General features: G+C 28.7%; 1 protein-coding gene and 1 long non-coding RNA gene across 4 annotated transcripts in view; one reads left to right on the plus strand and one right to left on the minus strand.

Annotated features, from left to right (window-relative positions):
- LOC129914721 (tachykinins) overlaps nt 1-24384 on the minus strand; it is a 177476-nt gene that overhangs the window by 10284 nt on the left and 142808 nt on the right. Inside the window, exons 3-6 of one of the 2 annotated variants that reach the window (XM_055994072.1) lie at nt 1443-1571; nt 1267-1349; nt 723-1188; nt 348-603 (exon numbers count right to left, since the gene is read on the minus strand). In XM_055994072.1, coding sequence (XP_055850047.1) covers nt 348-603; nt 723-1188; nt 1267-1349; nt 1443-1559 — 922 coding nt within the window. In that variant the 5' untranslated portion in view covers nt 1560-1571. The remainder of the gene's footprint in view (nt 1-347; nt 604-722; nt 1189-1266; nt 1350-1442; nt 1572-24384) is intronic. The other variant, XM_055994073.1, reaches the window with a different exon arrangement.
- Nucleotides 1-24384, plus strand: part of LOC129914735 (uncharacterized) — a 34432-nt gene that overhangs the window by 7055 nt on the left and 2993 nt on the right. The gene's annotated exons all lie outside the window — the stretch shown is intronic.

Genomic DNA, 24384 nt, shown 5'->3' on the forward strand with positions numbered 1-24384 from the left:
GAAGAATGCAGTATCTTTTGACTCGGAAACAATATTTAACAACATTTTTTGAGAGGGAATGGGTAATACAAACGTTGTTTAGTCACATCAGCCTATAATCAGCGAGCAAATAAGACGCTTCTTATAATACCCTTAATAGCTTATAATATGTAGTTAAGAAGTTATGAGGGTATGTTTCCTTTGCTCACATCCTACTTATAAAAATCGGTGAAAACATAACCTTCTTAGACAATTAAAATAAAAACAGCTGTTTAAGAACTAGTGATAATTATAAAAAAATACAAAAAAATAACGATCTGTTTTAAAAGAAATAAAACAACAAGAATAAAAAATAGAAAATTTCTCACCTCTACTAGCTTGTCTTTTCCCACGCATTCCCACGAATCCAGAAGGCGCTCGTTTTAACGACATGTATTCTGGTGAATCAATCAAAAACCTCGATAGGGATCTATAATTGTTCACCGGTAACCCAAGCATTTGTGTTTCAAGTCTATGTAATTTTGCTGTATTTGAATCTTTCTTTCCTCTCACTCCAACGAATTTATTCCGAAAACCTAGAAATTCTGGTTGCTTTTTCCCGCGCAATGCGAAATATTTCAATTTCTTAATTTAATTAATTAATTCAAACATAAATAACAATACAAACAAAACAATAAAACAAAAAACACAAACATAATATGAACATCTAAAGCAATTATTAAAATATTATAAAATATACTCACAAACTGTTCAGCTGCTGATCGTTTGTAATCTCTCTTACCACGAACACCAAAAAATGCATTGGGAGTTCGTTTTCCACCATCAAAAGGAAAACTCAGAGGACGTTTCCCTCTCATTCCTGTAAATCCCGATGGAGCACGTTTATCAATTGTATTCTCCCATTCGTCAAGAGCTGTATTTGATCTACTGTAGGCACTCATATCTTCAAAATCATCGTTTTCTTCATAGAGTCTGCGAAAAAGTTGATCCAATAAGCTTTTCTCATATTCCAATTGATCCATCTTTTTTCCTCGGACACCATTAAATCCTGAAGGTGCTTTCTTGTAACGAATATCATTGAGATTATAATCATCATCATTAAAGCTCCAATCTAGACTATTTGGACTAAGATCAGTGTATTCGTATTGTTTTTTGCCTCTCATTCCGGTGAAACCAGAAGGAGCTCGTTTGGCGAACGAACTTGACGATCTTTTGGAAAATAGAAAAATAAAAAATTTAAAAATATTTTAAACCAATACTATATTTAGGGATAAAGTGCATTGTTACCCTAAGTCATCTCTAGAAGGGAGTTCATTCGATTCTCGACTTTCTAGGCTATCCAATCCAACTGCACGTTTTGACTTTTTTGACTAAATTTTAAATTTAAAAATGTTTTTTTTTTTTTTTTAAGAATTGATTACTTCTCATTTTAAAGATAGATAAATTTATAATAAACGACTTACAATTGCTGTGCTGGTCTTGTTTACTGTATCGGTGTAAATTTCATCTCCATTTACATTCAAAGATAGAAAAAGTGACGAAGAACAAAAAATCACAAGGACAAGGAAATTTTTCGCCATTTTATGTATTATCTGAAAACATAACAAAACTGCTGTTAAAAAATTGATTATAGATGATAGTTCACAAAAAAATCGAAATTTATAAACATACAAGCTGTGCCCGACTAACAAATTTGCTCCTATAAAGCTTTACAGGTGTAAATGTAGCTCCTGTAAAGCTTTATAGAAGGGATAATGTTTGTTGGGTGTTACAGCCCTGCATTCTAAAAAGTATTGCTTTAGCTAGAAATGTCCGATTCTTCAATGAACTTTATGAATTTTTTTATTGTGCAAAAATTTTGTAAAACTGAGTTTTGCCTAAAAGGTGTTATAATGACACTTAAGTTGCATTCAAAGGAATAAATGATAAGGCATTTTTCAGATAGGTAGTTTAATTATATCTGGTCTTTAATGGGCTCTTTTGGAGCATAATGTCCTAAATTTTCATGAGCATTGAACACCAATGCAACTTAAACTCCCTGATTTTTGTATTTAAATTTTTGCATACTGTGTTTGGGAAATAAAAGTTTTTCAAATAGAATCATTAGTTTTTAAAATTTTTCGTCAATTTTCCAGTTTTAGCTTTTGTTTGTCAGATTAAAAAGCTACAGAAGAAAAAAAAGTTTTTAATTAATTAATAAGCGACAAATGAACCCTTTTAATTTTCAAAACTTTTAAGGGTTTGTTAAAAGTTATATATATTAAAATTTAAGATTTTTCAATTTCAAAATCATATGCAAATAGAATGAAAAAGTTAAAACGAGCTCTCACGATTTTCATTTAAAAAAAATATTTTTTTAAGTTTCTGCCTCCCTGGTAAACGACTTAAATGATTTCAAGTTTCAACAAAAAAAAAAATCTAAATTAAGATAATTGAAATATCATTTTAAAAAAATTAAATTTGTTTTAGAAAAATCAATGTTTTAAAAACGAGCCATTTTTAATTTGTCAGTTTATATTTTCTTATGGCCCGGTGACCATATTTCTGGAAGCGAAACCCGGGACAGATACAAAATTCGTTGGATCGTTTTGAAAATATTGATTTTGCAATAAAAAATTTAATTTTTTGAAATGAGTTTTTATATTTTTTTAATTATTGTGATATCAAGATTTCCTAAACGATTTTATGGGAGCGTTTTTTTTTAAATCATTTAAGTCGAAATCAGAAATCAAAAAAATGGTTTTATAATAATGGGTGTTAATAACTTCTAAGAAAATATTATTTTAATCAAAATCGGGAGAGCTGTTCTTTAACATTTTAATTTTATTTTAAATGATTTTGAAATTGTATGATCTTTAACACAACTTTTAACATTTCCTTAAAAGTTTTGAAACTAATCATGGGTTCTTTACTCTTCCATATATTGTTCTTTATTCGTCAACATTTAACCTGGTGTAGGAACCTGACAAACAGACGCTGGAACTAAATAATTGACGAACATTAAAAAAAAAAAACTAATACCTAGTCTAGAGGCGAAACGAAAATTTTCGTACAAAACCAGCACAAAGAAATCGCAAACGAAAATTTTGCTTTTCGTTGCACAATACGCAGCTTAGGTAACGAAATTCTTACCTGTGCTGGAATATATGGAGATTTTTCAATCGTTTGTCACTCCCATTTATTTGTCCAGGCAATTTTTCTTGCAGCAAAAGTTTTTTGACTTTGGAGACTTAGAAACATTTTCGTTTTGCTTCAGCAGCGTATTTAATTTTAATTTCCAGTTTTCTTGTTTTCCGTACAAAGTATTTAAAATATTGAATACAAAAATCAGAGAATGTTCAAATACGGGACAATCACGGGACAAATTCCATAATACGGGACACTTATACGTCCCGGGTTTCTTAAATAAAAACCCGGGACAAGCTGTAGAAATACGGGACAGTCCCGGGTAAACCGGGACGGATGGTCACCATACTTATGGGCAACGTAACATTTTGTTTTTTAAATAAAAAAAAAAAAACGGCTTCAACGATTTTAAATTTTATTATTTGTTATTTACAAAATTGATAAAATGGCGTAGGTATTTCGTTGAATATCAAAACAATTTTCAAACAAATTTTATATAATTTTTTAAATTTTTATTAAATTTCTTATAAAGTTAGATTAAAAGCTTTGATATTCTAAGCAACTTTTTTTTTCTCGGGTTTCGCTTCCAGAAATATGGTTACCATACTAAGGGCAAGTTTAGGATTCGTAAAAAAATCAAACTAGAGATAACAATCAAGCATAATTTTAATATGATGAAGAATTCCAAAAAAGTGGGCGCCGCAATTTTGTCTGTCCGTCGGTCTGTCTCCATCTCGAGCTGCGATTTCACTAGCGATTTACTTCAAACTTGGTAGTTAAGATTGTTTGGGGAATGGTGATTCCCTAGAGGGCAAATTGAAATTTTATCTTTTGTACCAAAATGGAAAACGCTGTTTTTCTCAAAAACGACCCTATCGATTTTGATTAAAAAATACATGCTTTGCGACAAGTAAAGTTGTACTTTTAATATTTTTTCAACCGATATCAACGGTAGGTACTTGCCATAGAACCAAATTTCTTGATTTCCGACTTTCTCATAAATTAGTTAGCCGATCTCAACAAACATTTTTTTTACAAAAACCTTGTTATAGCCTCAATATTTAAATTAAGAAAAAAAATTAAAAACAAATATTTTTAGATTTTTAAAAAAGTTTAAATTTTTTTAATCAACTTTTTGAAAACGGATTAATGAATTTTATTGAAACTTTGTTTCTTTTTGTCAATTAATGTTGTCTTTTGAATGGGGTGCCAAATTTTTTAAATTTCTTATATAAAAACAAAACAATTTTCCAAAAAAAAAAACGGCTTTAAAAAAAAATTCTTAAAATTAAATGACATATAGGTACATACTTTGCTTTGAACTCAAAACCTTTGAAGGATATGTTTTTTTAACTTCAAACCAAATTTTGTATTATTTCTAACTTCTCTTTGAGCCACATCTCTCGAAAAGAAAAATTTATCAATATAAAATTTTTAAGGAATTGATTATTCAACGTAACCTTCAAAATTAAAAAAAAATAAAATGCACGACTGGGTCGCACGTACTTGCTCTTGTACTTACAGTATCCTTATCTTAAATATTTATTGGAAATTTAAGATTTTGTTTAGTGTCGAGAAAAAAAAAATAAAAAAAAAAATCAAAAGTTAAAAGTTTAAATTACAATTTTTTTTTTTCAAAAATGTTTAAAAATTTTTTTACATTTAATACTTCAAAGTGATGTCTGTAATTTTTTAATAAAATTGACTTATGCTTTGATGAAATATATGAACTTAAAAAATATGTCAATTTTTGAAAAACGGCAACGCCATATTTCCGTTATCCGCATTTTTTGAGAAAAACTAAAAACGCAGGTTTATTAGAATCAATAAGTCTATTACGTATACCAAATTTAATCAAAATCGTTAGAGCCGTTTTCGAGAAAATTGCAATACCTCGAAAACGTTATATGGGAGATATGCGTTAAAAAGGAGATATTAAAAAAATAAAAAAAAATGGACCTAGGAAATTACCCAAAAATCATCTGTACCAAGTTTCAAGCAAATCCATCCATCCGTTTAGGCCCTAGCTCGATGTACAGATGGACGCACAGACGCACATACGCACAGACACACAGACCGACGGACGGCATGACGAAAACTACTTTTTTGATCTTCTCCATCATCGTAATGTTGGTTTTGATTAAAACCTCAAATTTTTTTTTCTACACGAAACCAATACTTGCCCTATAGAGCAAGTAAAAATAATACCCTTAATACATTTGTTCTGTATTTTGCTTTTTTAATTAAAAATAAAAAACCAAAATCTTTTGAAAATGTTTCATTTGAGGAAAAAAAACAACAACTTCCTAATTACAAGGTAGGTACAAGTTATATAAAAGTCTTTATAAAAATAAATTGCACGACTGGGGTCGCACGTACTTGCTCTTATGCTTAAAGTAACTATAATGTTAAAGCTTTTTATTCAAGAAATTTAAAATTTGATATTTTGAAGAAATTCCATAAGTATAGTATAAAAAAATTAAAACTGTTTTTATAATTAATTAAACTCCGTTTTAAATTATCTTAAATAAAAAAAACAAATATGCCATTTTATTTCTTGTATATTCATAAGAAAAGTTGGTATGCCATTTTGAAGAAATAATTAATTTACACATAAAAACTGAATTTCAAAATTTTTCATTGATCCGTTTTCAAAAAATTGATTTTTCAAAAAAAATTTTGAAATATTTTTAAAAAAACCAAAAATGTGTTTTTTGAAAATTTTCTAAAATTTTAATATTATCTTTACTTACACACTTTTGTATAAAAATTTTCATTTAAATCGGGTTAATGTTGTACGAGATATTCAGAAACGAAAAAAACCGTTCTATGACAGGTACCGTTAATAACGGTACAAAAAATATTTTTTTTATTTAAAAAGTTGGCTATTATGTGTAGTACTACACACAAAAATTTTAATCAAAATCGTTAGAGCCGTTTTTGAAAAAAATTAACTTTTCTATTTCCGTTATATGGCAGGTACCGTTAGTTTTGGTCATAAAAAAAAAATTTCAATTTACCTTCTAGGGAATCACCAAAAACTGCTAACCACCAAGTTTGAAGAAAATCACTTCACTCGTTTAGGCTGCAGCTCCAGACAGACACACAGACAGACAGACAGACAGAATTGCCGGACCCACTTTTTTGGCATTCTCCATCATCGTAATGTCAAGTAAAATTGTTATCTCGAGTTTGATTTTTTTTACGAATCCTAAACTTGCCCTATAGTACCTATATCGCAAGTAAAAAAATATAATAATCAATTGATAGATATGTGCTTGAACTGCATACGGGTATAATCGAAATGCCATTCTAAGAAACCGTGCCTTTAATTTATTTTTTGTTTCCTCTTATTTTCCTCACAAGTACATTAAAACATTTAATTGTGTCTTGTATAGATTAAAATTGTTTGAAAACCATGGGTTTCTAGTTTTGCGAAACCATAAATTCCCATACAACCTATGGTTTAAGAACGTAAGTCCTTGTACATTTATCGCAGGTGAAAAAGACTCCTTCGTAAAGTAAAATGAAAATAAAAGGCACACATCGACTCATCATAGTGAAATTCCTGCACAAAGTTTATTTCTTTAAAATCAAATGAAACATCTTTGTAAGGTGGTATTTTAAGAACTAAGTCGACTGCAATATAAAAATGTCTAACAAAACAGCGGGGATTACATAAAAGTTAACACACAAGAGACAAGACAGGTAGTTGTTTAATAATTCCAAAGACTTATCCGCTCAGGAGGTTTAAAATGATTCCCTAGTAAAGGAAGACTATAACATTTAAATGGGGAAGATGAAAAACTTTCTTGGATAGTTGCAGATTTGATTTTGTTTTTTTTTCTTCGCTCACAAATATAATTGCAAAAATTTGATTTCAATAAATATCACTTAATGTGTTTAAAATGTTAAATTTTACAACTTCACTTGTGTTTGTTTTTTTTTTCCTATTTTGCGTTAACCTTGTTTACTTTTGCAATTTCAGTCAATTGATTCAATTGACAAGTTGTCTTTTCTTATGTTTTACATCAAAGTAATTCAGTTTTGGTCTTGTCTATCGATTCGATTCTCACCGAGCCACAAGGCATCAATGATCTAAAAAAAGTGTTTTTGTTTTGGTTTTACGTTTTATTCGTAAAAGAAATATACATAATTTGAATAACGATGCTTAGATCTTTGCTTCAAACTTCGTTACTTGTATTGCTTTTACAGATAAAAAGACAGAATAATCTTTTATTCAAAATTCGATGTTGTTTTGTCATTATTTTTTTTCTAGATCTTTTTTATTTGTGATGTCTGTACAAATAGGTGAGTTAAAATTACCTAGAGATATCAATCAATTTCGTTTTAGGTAAACTTATTTCCAAGGCTTGCAAACCAAGAGGCCGTTGTACTTATAGTAACACTTCATATTTGAATGTTTTTTGGAAAAATTTATGAGTACACCCACACGAAAGTTCATAAATAAATAAATAAAATAAACGACATTATATCATTGAAAAAAAAAAAAAAATGTTACACATACGCCCTAGTGCACCACTTCGGTAAAAGTTTACAAAGTTGCTGTAACAATTTCAGATTTCTATTGATTTTTAAAATCAATGTATCAAATGAACGAATATTTAACAAACTACTTCATCTATGTACATATACAGGGTGTCCCAAAATTAATGGATCAAACGAAATATGCTAATGGGCCAACTTTAGGGCTCTCAGAATTTGGTAACTTGTTCATCCCAAATCTTTACGGTTTTCGATTTAATGCAGTTTTTGTGAAATTTCGAAAAATCTCGACTTTGCAACAGTATTTTGCTTCCTCCGGTCATAATTGATTTTTGTTTTTTACAATTCTTTCACTAAAACATTGCCTAATAATTGACAACCATTTATTAATCAAAATATTTTTTATTTCAAACGCCATTTCGCTACAAATTAATTAACAGTTCCATGTTTTATAAAAATTCAATTTCTTACTTTTATTTCAGAGCAACACAATGAAAAAAAATTGTTTGGCGTATGAAATAAAAAATATTTTAATTAATAAATGGTTGTCAATTATTAGGCAGTGTTTTAGTGAAAGAATTGTAAAAAACAAAAATCAATTATGAGCGGAGGAAGCAAAATACTGTTGCAAAGTCGAGATTTTTCGAAATTTCACAAAAACTGCATTAAATCGAAAACCGTAAAGATTTAGGATGTACAAGTTACCAAATTATGAGAGCCCTAAAGTTGGCCCATCAGCATATTTCGTTTGATCCATTAATTTTGGGTCACCCTGTATAAGCACTATAATTTTTACTTGCGATATAGGTACTATATCAAGTTATGCATTCGTACAAAAAAAAAAGTTGAGATAACATTTTTCCATGACATTACGATGGTAGACAATGCCAAAAAAGTGGGTCCCGGAAGTCCGTCTGTCTGTCTGTCAGTCTGTCTGTCTGTATAAGGAGCTACAGCCTAAACGGATGGACCGATTAATGTCAAACTTGGCATGTAGCGTTATTTGGCGACTCTCCAGAGGGGTTTTTGGAACTAATTTTTTGGACCAAAAATAACGGTACTTGTCATATACCGATTTTAGTAAAATTAAAATTTCTCGATAACGGCTCTAACGATTTTGTTTAAAAAAATCAACTGTTAGTTTCAAGCTAAGGTCTATCTTCCGATGGAAAAAATTTTTTTTGAAAATCATTATTAACGGTACCTGCCATAGAAGCGTTTTTTTTTCAAATCTTATTATCTCCGAAACTGCTTATTCGATTTCAACGAAACTTTTTGTGAAGAAGCATTTATATAATTTAAATATAAGCCAAAAATAAAATTTTGAAAAAAATAATTTTTGGATTTTTAAAAATTTTTCGAAAATTTTTTTTGAAAAATCAAATTTTCGAAAACGGGACATTGAATTTTTTTGAAATTTTATTTTTAGATGTTGATAAGTGATTTCTACAAAATGGCATACCAATTTTTTTTTTTAAACTTTTTTTCCAAAAAATTATTTATAAAAAATTAGTTTTTTTAAAAAACGGCTCTAACGATTTTGAAATTTTTTTTCCAAAAATACATGTTAATATATCAATCAAAACTGCATACTTGATTTGGAGGGCAATTTAATTTCAGATTTTAATATAATTTTTTTTAAAAACGAATTTTATTTTTTTTCCAAATTTCTATATAAAAAGTCTTAAACATTTAAGCAACTTGAACTCAAAGAGGAAGTTCGTGCGACCCAGTCGTGCATTTTTTTTAAATATACTTACAAGCAAAAGTAAGGAGTCACCCTGTTGGCTTATTTTATGCATTTTATGCAATTGAAATGCACTAAAGTTTATAGAGTATTAGTTGCTTACATTTTAAAATTTTTTCATAATATCTATAGAAGAATTAATTAATTAATTAAATTAATTTTTTCATTTAATGTTAAGAGAAATGTAAAGTATTAAAAGTTGATTTTAAAATTCAGAAAACACCTTTTTGAATGGTTTCAACATCCAAATGAACTATGCTATTTGATTTCTTATATAACAACGAATTTTTGGAATATTTGTTTCGAAAATTGTTGAAACCGTTTTAAAAAAAAAAATAATTTCTTGTATCGTATAAAAATTTTCGAAATAAAAAAAAAAGAAATTTGTACGCCATTTGGAATAAATTATTTTTACACATATTCAAACAAAATTTCAAGTTATTTCATTGATCCATTTTCGAAAAATTGATTTTTCAAAAAAAAGATTTTCAAATAGTTTTTAAAAAATACAAAATTATTTTTTTTTTTTTTATAATTAAGGTTACAAGGAATTCAGAAATCAAGAAAACGTTTTTATGGCTAAGAACTATAGTTCATTCTGATTTATCAGAATTGTAGACATTGTTTTGCTGGGTTTCACAAGGTGCAACTTAAACTTTTCAATTATTAAATTGTTATTTTTTTTACTTGCGATATAGGTACTATATATCAAGTTATGCATTCGTACAAAAAAAAAAAGTTGAGATAACATTTTTCCATGACATTACGATGGTAGACAATGCCAAAAAAGTGGGTCCCGGAAGTCCGTCTGTCTGTCTGTCTGTCAGTCTGTCTGTCAGTCTGTCAGTCTGTCAGTCTGTCAGTCTGTCAGTCTGTCAGTCTGTCAGTCTGTCAGTCTGTCAGTCTGTCAGTCTGTCAGTCTGTCTGTCAGTCTGTCTCTCTGTCTGTCTGTATAAGGAGCTACAGCCTAAACGGATGGACCGATTAATGTCAAACTTGGTATGTAGCGTTATTTGGCGACTCTCCAGAGGGGTTTTTGGAATTAATTTTTTTGGACCAAAAATAACGGTACTTGTCATATACCGATTTTAGTAAAATTGAAATATCTCGAAAACGGCTTCAACGATTTTGTTTAAAAAATTCAAATGTTAGTTTTAAGCTAAGGTCTATCTTTCAATGAAAAAATTTTTTTTTGAGAATCATTATTAACGGTACCTGCCATAGAACCGTTTTTTCAAATCCGATTATCTCCGAAACCTCTTATTCGATTTCAACGAAACTTTTTGTTAAGAAGCATTTATATAATTTAAATATAAGCCAAAAATCAAATTTTGAAAAAAATAATTTTTGGATTTTTAAAAAAATTTTGAAAATTTTTTTTTGAAAAATCAAATTTTCGAAAACGGGACATTGAATTTTTTTGAAATTTTGTATTTAGATGTTGATCAGTGATTTCTACAAAATGGCATACCAGTTGTATTTTAAAACTTTTTTTCCAAAAAATTATATATAAAAAATTAGTTTTTTAAAAAACGGCTCTAACGATTTTGAAAATTTTTTTTCTAAAAATGCATCTTAATATATCAATCAAAACTGCATACTTGTTTTGGGGGGCAATTTGATTTCAGATTTTATATTATTTTTTTAAAAAACGAATTTAATTTTTTTTTTTATTTTTTTTTCTGTACCCATATAGTAGGTACCTACATTTTCTAAATTTCTATATCAAAAGTCTTAAAAATTTAAGCAACTTGAACTCTAAGAGCAAGTTCGTGCGACCCAGTCGTGCATTTTTTTAATTAAATACCAATTTGCGAGTACATATTATTACTTTTTGATATGATTTCGACAAACTTGACAAGACTCTTTCGAAATTTTTATTTTTTTGACTCCAAAACACAATTCTTAAAAAATAAGCAATACTAATAAATAAATAAATACAAAAACAAATGCAAATTTAACCCTCAAACTTAAATTGCTTGGGTGAGATATTTAACTCTTTTTCATCTTGATTCTTAAACTAAGCACTTTAACCCAAAAGGACACTTTAAATTCTAAATAATATATATCATATACATATACACAAAGTTGAGCCATTTATGAATATGACACAGTTTAATAATATCTCTTGAGACGAAAAATATCATTCAATCTATACATACACCAGATTTTTAACTTAACCTCAAAAAAACCAGTTGAATATTATCATTAATTCTTTATCATTTATTTCCTTAAGAGGAATTTTGAATAAAAAAAAAATATAAAAGGTAATTTAAACAAGGAAAAGTACTCTCTTGCGTATTCTAATATTATACCTTTTAACCTGCAAAAAAAAAAAAAAACATGAAAATCCCTTTAGTTATCTCATTAACACATATCCAGGTTGTAATTAAAGAAGTATTTTAAATAAATGATTATGGTAACGTACCTATTATTACTATTATCTACACTTTAAACAATATCTAATTATAAAAAAAAAAAAATAACAAAACTTTAGAAAGAGGTAAAAACTTAAAATAAAAAGCACGATGGGGCACACTTTTTGCGTTCTTTTATAATCGTAAAATGGTTTTAATGGTTAGAAATATAAAAACAAATATTATTATTGTTTAAGTTAAAATTACATATTTTAGTTTAAGGGATATGGACATTAATGCTTTCTCAATGATGTTAATGGGCATAGAAACTTATTTTTACGACAATTTTGGACCTCTGTGTTGGGACTAATTTAAGTATGGTTAAAATGTTTAAATTTTAGGATAGAAAGTTTTTGATGTTCATTTATACACGACACCGTTGCAATAATTTATATGCACCTACAAGCAACAACCTACATATAATTAACAAGGATTTTAACTCCTATTTCGTCGTGTTTTTTTTTATATTTTTTTGTTTTTGGTAGTCAGTTTTTTTGTTGTACTTTTGTGTCATTAAAGCGCAAAAAAATATTAACTAGTCAACGATTTTGAATATTTTTCTAAAGATATAAAGATATCAAAAGGTTGTTATAGGTTGTCTCCGAAACGAGACCTCTTACCCTAAAAAAGGATTAAAACTTTCAAAACCGAAAGAGAATACACGGTTCAACTTGAGCTTTAGCAGGGTTAGGCTAGGCGCACACATGCGATTTTGATTGCGCGATTATTCAGTCGCAAATTAGATGACAAGAATTTCAATGACTGTAGACACAATTTTCAAATTATTAATCGCGGGAAGCATGTGTGTTCACAGGCATTGAAATCCTTGTGATCCATTTTATAGGCCAGAAATAGGCCGCATAAGAACTAACGGATTTCTGCATGGTTTTTTGCCAATATGACTTCCGTCTTAAATTAATCGGAAATTTTAAGATGAATATCTTCTAATTCTTTCTAATTCTTCTATTTATGATAATATGATAGTTAGGTTGGTAAGGTTATATGGGCTGACAGTTGATTTAGTTTCCTTCACTCTTAGATCAATTTAGATCCCTTGTAATACACTGAAACATTATAAAAAGTGAAAACCTATGAATTCTGTGGTCGGTCGAGCCACTTGGAGGACTTGACAAAGTTCAATAGGCTGTTGCCTGGGAGTTCAGATACATAGTTCTTTTAATTCATTAAAGAAGTAATTTCTTAAAAAAAATTCCTAGTGCCTCATTTTCATCTTAAATTAAATGGATTTCCGCTTGTTTTTAAGTTTGGTCTTTTTCTCCTTGTAAAAGCGATCTGGCTTTTGTGTCTGATGTGTTCGTTAAGGAGATTTAACTTTGATGGACCCGGTTTCGTTGCTCGGCTTATTAGACAAGAATTCGTTCAAACACTAGATATTGCTCCACGCCACACTTCTCCAGGAACTTCTGAAATTCTCAAGATACAGTCAAGAAATTCATCAGATCTATGAAAAGTCGATTAGAAGCTGTAATAATATGCAATAAATTGCATTTAAATGTTTAATGTACAGGCTACTCCTACTCAATTTCACTCACTGTTGTTTTTAGATTTTTCAGCATTTACGATTAGTTCCTAACGTCCCGAAGTTATTATTCTGGTTTAAGGCTTAGGCCGTGTGTGAATTGCGTTAAATAGTTAACACCGTGTAAAATTTTTGACACTATTGAGGTGAACAAAAAATTCTCAGTTCTTAAAATTTTAATGGGTTCTGGTTAAATTAGGCTAAATTTTTTTTGCAGATGGTTTTGTTTTGGTTATTTTTTTATTAAAAAGGAGTTTCATAGCAGAATAGAGGCAGAGAAAAATATTAAACAATAAGCCATACAGCTATAATTTTTTTGTTCACCTCAATAGTGTCAAAAATTTTACACGGTGTTAACTAATTAACGCAATCACACACGGCCTTAATTTTAAATTAATGAATCTAGACTGAATTTCTAACGACGCACCTTAATAGTAATTTGCATCTCAACTGCATAGAGAACATAATTATTTTCAAGAAGAGACTCCATCTAAATATTTTGATCAATATCGAAAAATGATTCATTCAAAAAAGAAAAATTAAAAAAAAAATGTATAAAAGCATGCATTTCTTAACAGGTCATCTTCTTAATAGTCAAAAACCCATCCTGCCCGCAGGTACAAATCATAAATATCATCTTTTGCTTCTAGCTCGCAAATATACGATAGCTTCAGAAACAACAAACAAATACGAAACATTGCCTCAAACAAAATATCAAAACATTTCCATACACATGAGGTAAAAGTGTTTCAAGTCTCAACCCACGGGAAACTTTAAACTTGTCCCATACGTTGTTTGTATGCCCAAAGTAACCCAAAACCTAGACCTTTCTTTTCTAAAAATTGAATGTTACATCAAAATCATGTGAATTCTTAATCATTCATCGATATACATTTGTACATGTTTGTAAGTATATTGTATTATGTATATGCCGCTCACACAAAAAAGCTTATGAATGAAGAAAAATTGAAGAAATGCTAAAACAAAAGAAATTCCCATCAGACACGAGGCCTATCAAAGAGTGTCCTAAGTATACATCGAAAGAAAAATAAGGATTGTTATTGTTGAACTAATATGCTAATAAATAAAATGCCAATAGCAATTTATTTGGGTGTGAGAGAAGGTCCAAACCAATTTAACCAAAGACTTGCGATGAATAAACCAATTCAATACTTTCATCATATCGACCAAACCACAACCCACTAACACCAGAATTGTAACAATCGCCAAAGGCTGAATGCTTTCTGTTGCGCGACCTTATTAAGTTTGCATTTTTAATGCTCCATGATTTATTCCTGATTTTTTTTTTTATTTTTTGATAAGGCATCCAGATAAAGAAATTAATGATGTTGTTCTTAAGAGAATAGGATAAAACAAAACATTAAAGTTTTAAACACTGTGTAAAATTTAATTAAAAAAGCTTATTTTATTGGTAACTCAGTACAGATACTGAGTTACCAATAAAATAGGCTTTTTTAAACTTTACTCAAACTATTTCGTGTAAGTTGATAGTTGAGAAATTCTTTTGGTAGGTTTGAAATATAATATAACAATAAAACTGGTACCAATTAATTATTTATTTTATATAAACACTTTAAAATTGAGTTAAGTTTGGGTTTTCTCCTCTCTCTTACGAGTGACTTAACTTCACCCGGACATAACTGCATTTTTAAAAGTATAAAAAAAAAACAAATAATTTTTCAAAATTTGACAATTTCACTTAATTGTAGGTAGGTACATAGATAAGTTTGCAAAAAATTGATTAAATTCAAAATTAATTGTTAACAAATATTCCCCTTAAGAAGGTGGCAATCAAATTGACTATTTTTTTTTTCTAATTAAATTTGGCAGATACCTACAATGAAAAAAAATTTAAATTTGGTAGATACCTACAGTGAAAAAAAATTTAAAAAACTTAAAATTCGTTTTTCAAAGGGATAAAATATCGCATTAATGAGTTTAAACTTCAAAAATAATAAACAATTTGATTTCTTTAATGAAGATGCATTTTAGAGCGGTTTAAAAAAAAAAAAAAACAAATTTTCTAAAAATAATTTTTTGAAAAAATAAATTAAATAAATTTTAATTATTCCTATCTTCGTGACCTTTTTTAAAGAATTTAAATTCAATCCTAAGTGGGCTTGAGGTCTTGTTTAAATTTTTTTACCAATTACTATTCAACATCTATAATAATCAAACTTTCTAAAAAATTCAATGTCCAGTTATTAAACATATGATAAAAAAAAAAAATTTTATTTTTCTTTCGTTTTAAAATTAAGTTGATGTTGAATGAGTTATTTTATTTGGGAGATTATTCATAGAAAAATTTAATTTTTTTTAATCCATAAATTATTTTTTTCCAAATTTTATTTTTAATTTATGTAGGGGAAGTTGGGGTAAGACCACCTATGGGGCATGACTTTTTTTGTATTATGTTGTAAGAAAAAATTTTTTTTTCGAAATCGCCAGCTTAACTGAAGCCACCTGTGCGAAAATATAAGACAATTTTCAACGATTTATCCTCTTCTGTGCCACGTAGTTCTATGTTATTATGTTCATTCTTTGGGTGATATGCATAAAAAATAGTAAATGCTTTTACTAGAGAATTTTCAAGTATATACTATTTTTCATATGCATAAAAATCAAGTAAATGCTGAAAATTAAGTATTTACTATCATTCATAGTAACTACTTTTTTGGATGAACTTTTTCAGTAAATACTTTATTCCATATGCATAAAAACTAGTTAGTATTTTTTTTCTTTAGGAATTACTAGATTTATTCAAGTTTACAAAATACTTTTATATACTTTTTTGTTTTAAAACCCCAATTATGAAGCCATGAAACTTATGAATAGCAGTCTTGAGTCATATTTTAACGCAATCTTTTCATGGTATTTCTTAAAAATGGATGGTTGTTAATATTTGTCGAAATGGCAGAATTTTTATGTATCAATTACCAAAAAGTTTAGAATGATCGATAATCGGGCTCAGAGTTAGATTTAAAAAAAACTTTATCAATAAGTCATTATTGTTAATGAAAAGTAATTTTTTTTTTCAATAAGTTTTTATTTTAAGTACCGTAACACCGGGTGACTTTGGCACGTTTTCAAATTCAAATGTGAATAACTTCTGCAATAATTTTTTTTTTAAATGAAGATTTCAACCAATTTACCTACTTCGCTCATTCTATAGGTATGATTAATCTTGAAGAAATCTGTCCGACAGTTCCATAGATAAATGCCAAAATATGGGTGGCCAAAGTCACCCTCCATTCCGGGTGACTTTGGCCGGTAGGACGTTTGCTATATTTCCAGTTCAACTACAAGTAGCACGTTAGTCTAACCCAGCCCAAATGAAAGAGCAGATTTTTTAAAACATGTGGGTATTGTTTTTATTTTCGTACACAGAATTGTCTGTTTTTATTTGATAAAAAAAAAAAAAAAAACCTAAAAATTAGCATACATTTTGATATCCTTCAAAATATATGGAAAAAATAGTTTCTCTCTGTCAACCGTTGAAACAGGAAGTTTCTCTCCAGATCACTTTTGGTAACTTGTTCAACATCTTTTTTTTCTGGGTATATAAAAAAAAAACTTTAAAATAATATAAAATTTGGTTTAAAGTTAAATAACGTTTTTTTTTTTAATGCATCACAAAGAATTCGAAATCTAGAGCCGCTTTTTTAAAAAGAAGTTTTTTTTTTATATACAAATGTTCACAAAATTTTTTCAAAATAGATTTTTCATACAAAATTTCGATCTTTTTTTAATCCAAAAATGATTTTATTGAAAATATTGTTTTATTTTAATATTAAGGCCACTAAAAAGTTTTTGTTCATATTTTTTTATTGAAATTGGTGGTGTCGTTTACTAGAAAACGGTTCTATGGGAAATACCGTTAATTACGGTCCATATTTTCAATATTAATTTTTTTAAAGAAAATCGTTAGAGCCATCATGTAATATCTGATTGTTATCTCAAGTTCAATTTTTTTATGCTGCTGTTAAGTTCACTTTTGACTCACAAAAAAAGCACGAACAGATGTTCACATCAAAAAACTCAAATTTTAGAAACAGTAAAAATTTGTATTGGATAACTTAGTAAAACTTTCAGAACAATTTATTTGTAAGCTGCTAGTACGCTGCTAAAGATAAACGAAAATTTGTCTAGGTCTCCAAAGTAAAAAAACTTTTTTTTAGCAAGTAAAATGACCTGGACAATTAAATGCTAGTGACAAATGATTTTAATTTTTCCAAATGTGCGGGCAAAGCTAAAAATTTCGTTGGCTAAGCTGAAAATAATTTTTCGTTCAATACCTATAGTTGTGCATTTTCTTGTAAGAAAATGTTCTTATCACTTCAGCAGCATACGTACCAGGCTTAAATTCGAAACGAATACCAATCATCTAAGAAAAAAGTATTTACTATCATTTTTGGGTGAATTCTAGTATTTACTCGGATGAATTTAGTATCTACTTAAAGTATTTGCCTGCTAGCAGGTACTTTTTTTTATGCATACGAAATTAAGTAAATACTATGAATTTTACCTTTTACTAGAATTTATAGTATTTACTTTCACCTTTTACTTTCAGTAAGTACTACTTTTTTATGCATATCACCCTTTGTCTGTCTCTTTCTTGTGTCATTGGGTAATATGCATAAAAAGGTAGTACTTACTTAAAGTAAAAGGATAAAGTAAATACTATAAATTCTAGTAAGAGGTAAAATTCGTAGTATTTACTTAATTTCGTATGCATACAAAAAAATATACCTGTCTTGTATTGTCTTAACCAATGGTCTCAGTCGCCAGTGTTGTTAAGTGTCCGTACTTCGTACATTTTTGTGGCGTTGTTGTGTAAATAGTACTAGTAGTAAAAAAAAATTGACTTGCTAAAAATATAAAATCGGTTGAAACCCCGAAAAGTTACGATAAGTTTTTTGATTTTTCTTCAAATCGTTATTGTTCGTATGAAAAATAGGAAACCTATGAAGATATAGCATACTTTAACTTTTTTTTGTAAAGAAAGAAACGGTTTTACTACAACAGAACTTGCAGGTGGCCATGGCACAGAGGAATGAGTAGATGACTTCAGAGCCAGACATCGTGGGTTCGAACCCAACGGTCGGCTCAGAAGTTTTTTCTAAATCGCCAGCTTAACTGAAGCCACCTGTGCGATAACATGAGACAATTGTCAACGATGTCCCCCCTCTGTGCCACGTAGTTATGTGTTATATGTGTTTCTGTTGTTCTTTCTTTCTTTGTCTTTCTCTCCGTTGTATTAATGTCTTGTGCTGTATCAGCAAAATGGACTAAGTTTCCGAAGCTGTAGTGTGTGTCTAGTCCGTAGATTTATCTTCGGATTATATTAATATGTAATGTAATGTAAGTTTTTTTTTTTAAATGCTTTTTTTTCAAAACATAATATCTTTTGTTTAGTATTTTTTATAATAATAAGAGTTATCCTACAAAAAACATTAAACTTAATGCATAAAACCTTTATTTTACTTAAATTATGTTTTTACTGGTTTTTAAGACAATCAAACATTAAAAGGGCCCCTCAAAATCTTTTCTTTTAACTAAAAATATTTTTATGGACCTTATACGTTATTTGTTCCTATTTTAAATATACATCTATGCCAGTGTGTCCCAACCTTTTTTATGATATGTTCCACCAGAAGACTTAGAAGACTTAATGTGCCTCGAAAATTTTAGCACCAGAAATCTAACCCTTTTTAACTTTTCCAGACAGGGGTAACATAACAACAACGAATTATATTCGAAACAGGATGTTTCTCATTAAATACAAAGAACTTGAAATTATCCGTTCCGAACAGTTTTCAACACGCTAATTAAAACAAAACTATTGACTAAATTGAATTAAGTAACAGTTGACACAAAGATAGCAGATCCTAGGTACGTTTAAAAATATGCATATTCGAATGCAATTACAGATTTTTTGAAGAGAAGTATAACTCTAAATTTTCTTTTTTTCTACCATTAAGTTTTCTTTAGTCAACTGCAACTTACTGACTTAATTTTCAAGTTATTCAATTCAGCATTAAAGAATACATAAGTTTTCAAATAAAATATTATCTTGGTTTTAACTTTAATAAAAGAAGGGAATTTTCACTTATAAGTAAATTATTTTTAACCTCACGAACCAAAAACACACACAAAAAAGGAAGCAGGTTTACAGCATTGGCGTTCTCCTCGATAGAATCCCAATTTTATTTTTTATTATTTTTTTTTTTTTTGAATATATAATTTCTAGCCAGGTGTTTTGGTGAAGTACATTATCATTACATATTTTCAATTGCAAAAACATCGTCGGTCAATATAGGTTTAAAAATGCACTCATTCTTATAATACTCCGATCGATTATGTTGCAAAAAGAATGTAGGGGAAAGGTGCGAACAGTGAGACAATCCAATTTTCTCTTTTCTGAAAATAAGCACAGTAACGCTAGTTTGGGTCAAAACGTTTATTTCCCCGTCTTCGTCTTTTAATTTTGTCCCGACTAAATTAAATCTGTCCATTTTCCTACACCGTAAAATATCACACAAAATCAGGTGAAAGTAGTTTTTGGAGTGTTCATCAATTGAAATTTTATAACAAAAAACTGGGACAAAATATTTTTTTAATATTTTTTCTAGATCATTAATATATGTATCAGTCAAGGAATTTGAACACAAATTAATGTTTTTTAATACATTCAAAAATTTTGAAAATTGAAAAATGAAGGAAAGGCAGAATTTCGTCTGTGCAAAACTAACCGGATTTTTTAAGAATTTCAATTTTGGTTGTTGAGGCAACGGTTTTAAGCGTCACTTCTGTAAAATTTTTGTTTGCAGTGACAAACAAAGTTGTTACATTTGTGAATTGTATAAATTACTTAATGGAATAACGGAAAAAACGCATTATAGTCACAAAATTCGTAACTGAGTCGTAGAACACTCGTCAAAAAGTAAAAAAGAGAAAAAACCAGTTGAAGCAGATCACTTGGGTGGATGCCATAACAAAATATCCTTAAAAAGTGATAGGCGAATAAAGAGTTTTTTTGATAAAAGATCCTTTTGCGGCTTCTTAAACGATTTGTGAGGAGCTTAATCTGCCTTCAACATCAAGTACAGTAAAGAAGGCTTTCAGAGACTTGGTCTTAATCTCTTTCCACTCGGAAAAAGGCCAATCTTTAATACTAAGCATTGTCTCAAAAGGTAGGCAATTAAAGGATCTTTAAATTTTAAAATAAAAATAGTTCATCATGGTTTTATTTACGAAAAATCATCTCAATTGCTCGATAAAAAAACGGAAAAATAGGTTTTTCAATTATAAAAGCAATTTTAACTTGGTCTATTCCGATTGTAAATTGGCAGCCAGACTCTCAAACATGGACATGTTTGAAACCAAAAAAAATGCTCCCTACCGTGAACACAGCAGAGGATCAGTGATGGTTTGGGGGTTCTTTCAGCTACAGGCTCTACCCCGTTACACCAAATCAACGGATTTGTGGATCATTTTCAGAATGGAGAGATGTTAGAGTCGATAAATGGCTCCATAAAAGAAGAAAGAAATGCCTGTACATTGGCTCTTCCTGCAAGTTATGATGCCAAAAATTATTAAAAGCTCGTAAAACAGCAGTTCCGGGTAGACAATACTCCTGGCTTGGAATAGCCGGAACAATTTATCCGACCGAACCCGATTGAAAATTTGTGGGCAATCTTTAAGTGACAGGTAGAGAAGAAAAAGCACACCTCAGCAACTAACGTTCTTGTAGCTTTGAAAAATGACTATGAGCATATTCCTAGTTCTATTTTATTTAATTTGGCCGAGTCCAAGCCTCGTTGGTGCCAAGCAGTTTTCGAAAACAAAGGTTTCTGAGCAAAATATTAACTTTGAACATTCTGGCTTTACTTCATTTTTCAATTTTTAAATTTTTTGTATGTGTTTAAGATCATTATTTTCTATTGAAATTGCTTAACTGATATATGAACGATCTAGAAAAAATATTAAAACAATATTTTGTTCCAGTTTTGTGTTATAAAATTTTATTTGATGCAAATGAAAAAAAAATCCGGAATGTTTTTAGCAGCACTGTATGTTTTTTCATAAAAAAATATCATGTAGGTAATAAGAATTCCTCCTCGTTTTTTGTAATTTTATATTTTTTCGAAAAATGACAAAAAGTAAACAGTGAGACATTATTAAAAAGCAAACAGTGAGACATAGATTTTTAAAAAGCAAACAGTGAGACATAAATTTAAAAACATCTATTATTTTAGCATGACTTCAATATGATTTCGTAGTGTTTTTTCTTTCGTTTTTTTTGGCTTTTTTGTAATTTTTTTTGAAAAAATGGGTTAAAGTAACATAAATTAATTAATTATATACTTGTCAATTACCTAATTATTTGACGTTTTCCTGAAATTTGTTTCACCTAATCCTGTCTCACTGATCGCACCCCTCGCAAACAGTGAGACCTTTTGACTTTTTCTACATTTTAGTCCAATGTGATGCTCTCATTCATTCTTTAACTACAACTTTTTTTGCAACATTAAGATAAAACATGTCTTAAACTGACTTCAAAGTTTGGTTAGGCTATCTTGAAAACATTCTAAGATATACCAATTTAAAATAAAGGGTGTCTCACTGTCGCCACCTCTCCCCTACCTATGTAAGTTCTTAAATTTATTCCATTGCTTTCTATTAATCTTAAAATCCAATTATTTCTAGGTATATCGGTATTTATAATATTTCTCCTTAAAATAAAAATCAAATTTAGTTCAAATCACAAGATTACTTTCCAGACTATAAACCATTCTAATAATAGGTACACAACTCCTTTTTCTGTTTTGTTTTAGAAAAAACAAATATATTTTAATATTGAATACGTTGAACCATCGCGGCGGATGCATGGAAAAAAAAGTACTCATCAGTATCCGGATTTTATGGTGATAATAATTCGAAAACCATTTGAATGAATCAATAATTTACGACAGCCCAACCAAATGATTCAGATATATGTAGGTATAATAATTCATATCCATTTCATACTTTTATTTGCCAAATAGTGACAATGAATATGTTTTCAATTTTAAGGAATATACTATACAGTTAGTATTTGAAAAAGTGTAAAAAAAAAATGTATCATCCCATACTTAAAAAATATAGGCAGTAAACAAAATATTTTAACTCATGAAGAGTATTGTAGGTGAATGTCAAAAAAATAAATAAAATATAAAAATAAATAACTCCTATTCTGTGACAGATGTTAGTAATGGAATACCAATAGCGTAAGTGTTTCAATACTTCAAGAGTAGAGTATGCCTATACATAAAAAGTATCTTATAATAAAGAATTCAACCTTTGATAGAACAATTACCTTTTCCTGGTTAGCATTTTTGTTTGAGGGTGCAGTAAACTTTAAAATACTTAAAAGCGTTACTTTACACCTATACATACATATAAAGAATGTATTACATAGTACATACATACATGTGTAAGAACATAAGGCAAATATAAAACTTTAGAAGAACATAGTGAAATTCGAAATTCATTTTTGAAACTGTCAAGGATAATATTGAATTTAGGTTAGCAAAACAAACAGCTCTTAAACTTGAAGAACGGTAGAAAACTTCGTTCATATTAAAGGGAAATGCTATTAAACACATGAAATACCATCAGGAAATAAAATTTATTAGTTGAAAAGGATACAAGAAATGGCAGCAATCTTGTGCTAATCAATAGAAGGAAATTTTGATCACTTGCAAAATTGTATTATTAATTTTCAAAAAGATGATATTAGATTAAAAAAAAAAAAATAAAATGCACGACTGGGTTCGCAAGTTCTTGGTATTATGTTAAAGTTACACTTTTACCATAATACCTTTTTACTTAACAAAATTAGCGAAAATTAAAAAATTTTACTAATTTTTGTAATTAAGTAATTTCATAAATAGTTAAAAAAAAATAAAATCTGTTTTTGTAACTAATTAAACACCGTTTTAAATGTTTTTATTTGCAAAACCAAGTATGCCATTTGATTTCTTGCATAAAAGAAATTTTTAGAAAAATAAATTTGAAAATCGTTAGAGCCATTTTAAAAAAAATAATTTTTTATATATAAAAATGTTCTTACATTTTCCAAAAAAAAGTTGGTATGAAATTTTTAAGAAAATATTATTCAACACAAAAAAACGAAATTTCGATAAAATTCATCAACCCGTTTTCAAAAAATAAAATTTTGAAATATTTTTTAAACATCCAAAAACGTGTTTTTTTGAAAAAAATTAAGATTTTTTATACAGGGTGTTTCAGGATTAATGTGACAAAAAGCTGGAGCGTGTAGGTTGGGTCGAGACAAGAAAAAAATCATATGGAAGGGTTGGTCTATTTTCATCGAAATCCGTTTTGTTTTTTACGAGAAGAGTTTGATTTTTTAATTTTTTTCATGAAATTTTTATTGTTTGCAATAAATTATTTTTATACTATGTGAAAATTTAAGTATGGGTTTATTCAAAAATATTGAACTTTTTTAATGGCGTAATTTTTTTGTAAGCTTTTCATATAAAAAAATTTATATAATGAGAAAAGAAAAAAAAAGCTGTTTCTTAACTTTTTCTTATGACATTTTCACGAAAAATCATCGTCCGTAAACCGGCTTTACGGAAAACTACTTTTTTTTCAAAATTTTGATTTTGAAAATTAATTTGTCAAAAACTAGTCTGTTTAACAGCAATGTGGCAAAAAGGAACAGCACGTAACACGGTGTAACACTCAAAATATACGCGGGCGGAGACCTATCAGGTTTTATAGAGCTAGTCGCACTGAATACGAAACGGTATTTGAAAATCCCCTAACACCCCCAAAATCTAGAGTTACGGGCAAAAAACGGTTTTTTGGACCTTCACCCATTGAAAAAATTCTAGCTTCGACAATTTTTTACCCATTTTCAATTTTTTTTCAGTTTCTGATAGAAGATAAATATACCTTTTCAACAATGTATAAAACATGTAACTCGGTTAAACCACTTAGAATTTATAAGCTGTCAAAGTTCAAAAATTCCATTTTTT

Source organism: Episyrphus balteatus, chromosome 3, assembly GCF_945859705.1.
Source record: "Episyrphus balteatus chromosome 3, idEpiBalt1.1, whole genome shotgun sequence".
NCBI classification, from domain to species: Eukaryota; Metazoa; Arthropoda; class Insecta; order Diptera; family Syrphidae; genus Episyrphus; species Episyrphus balteatus.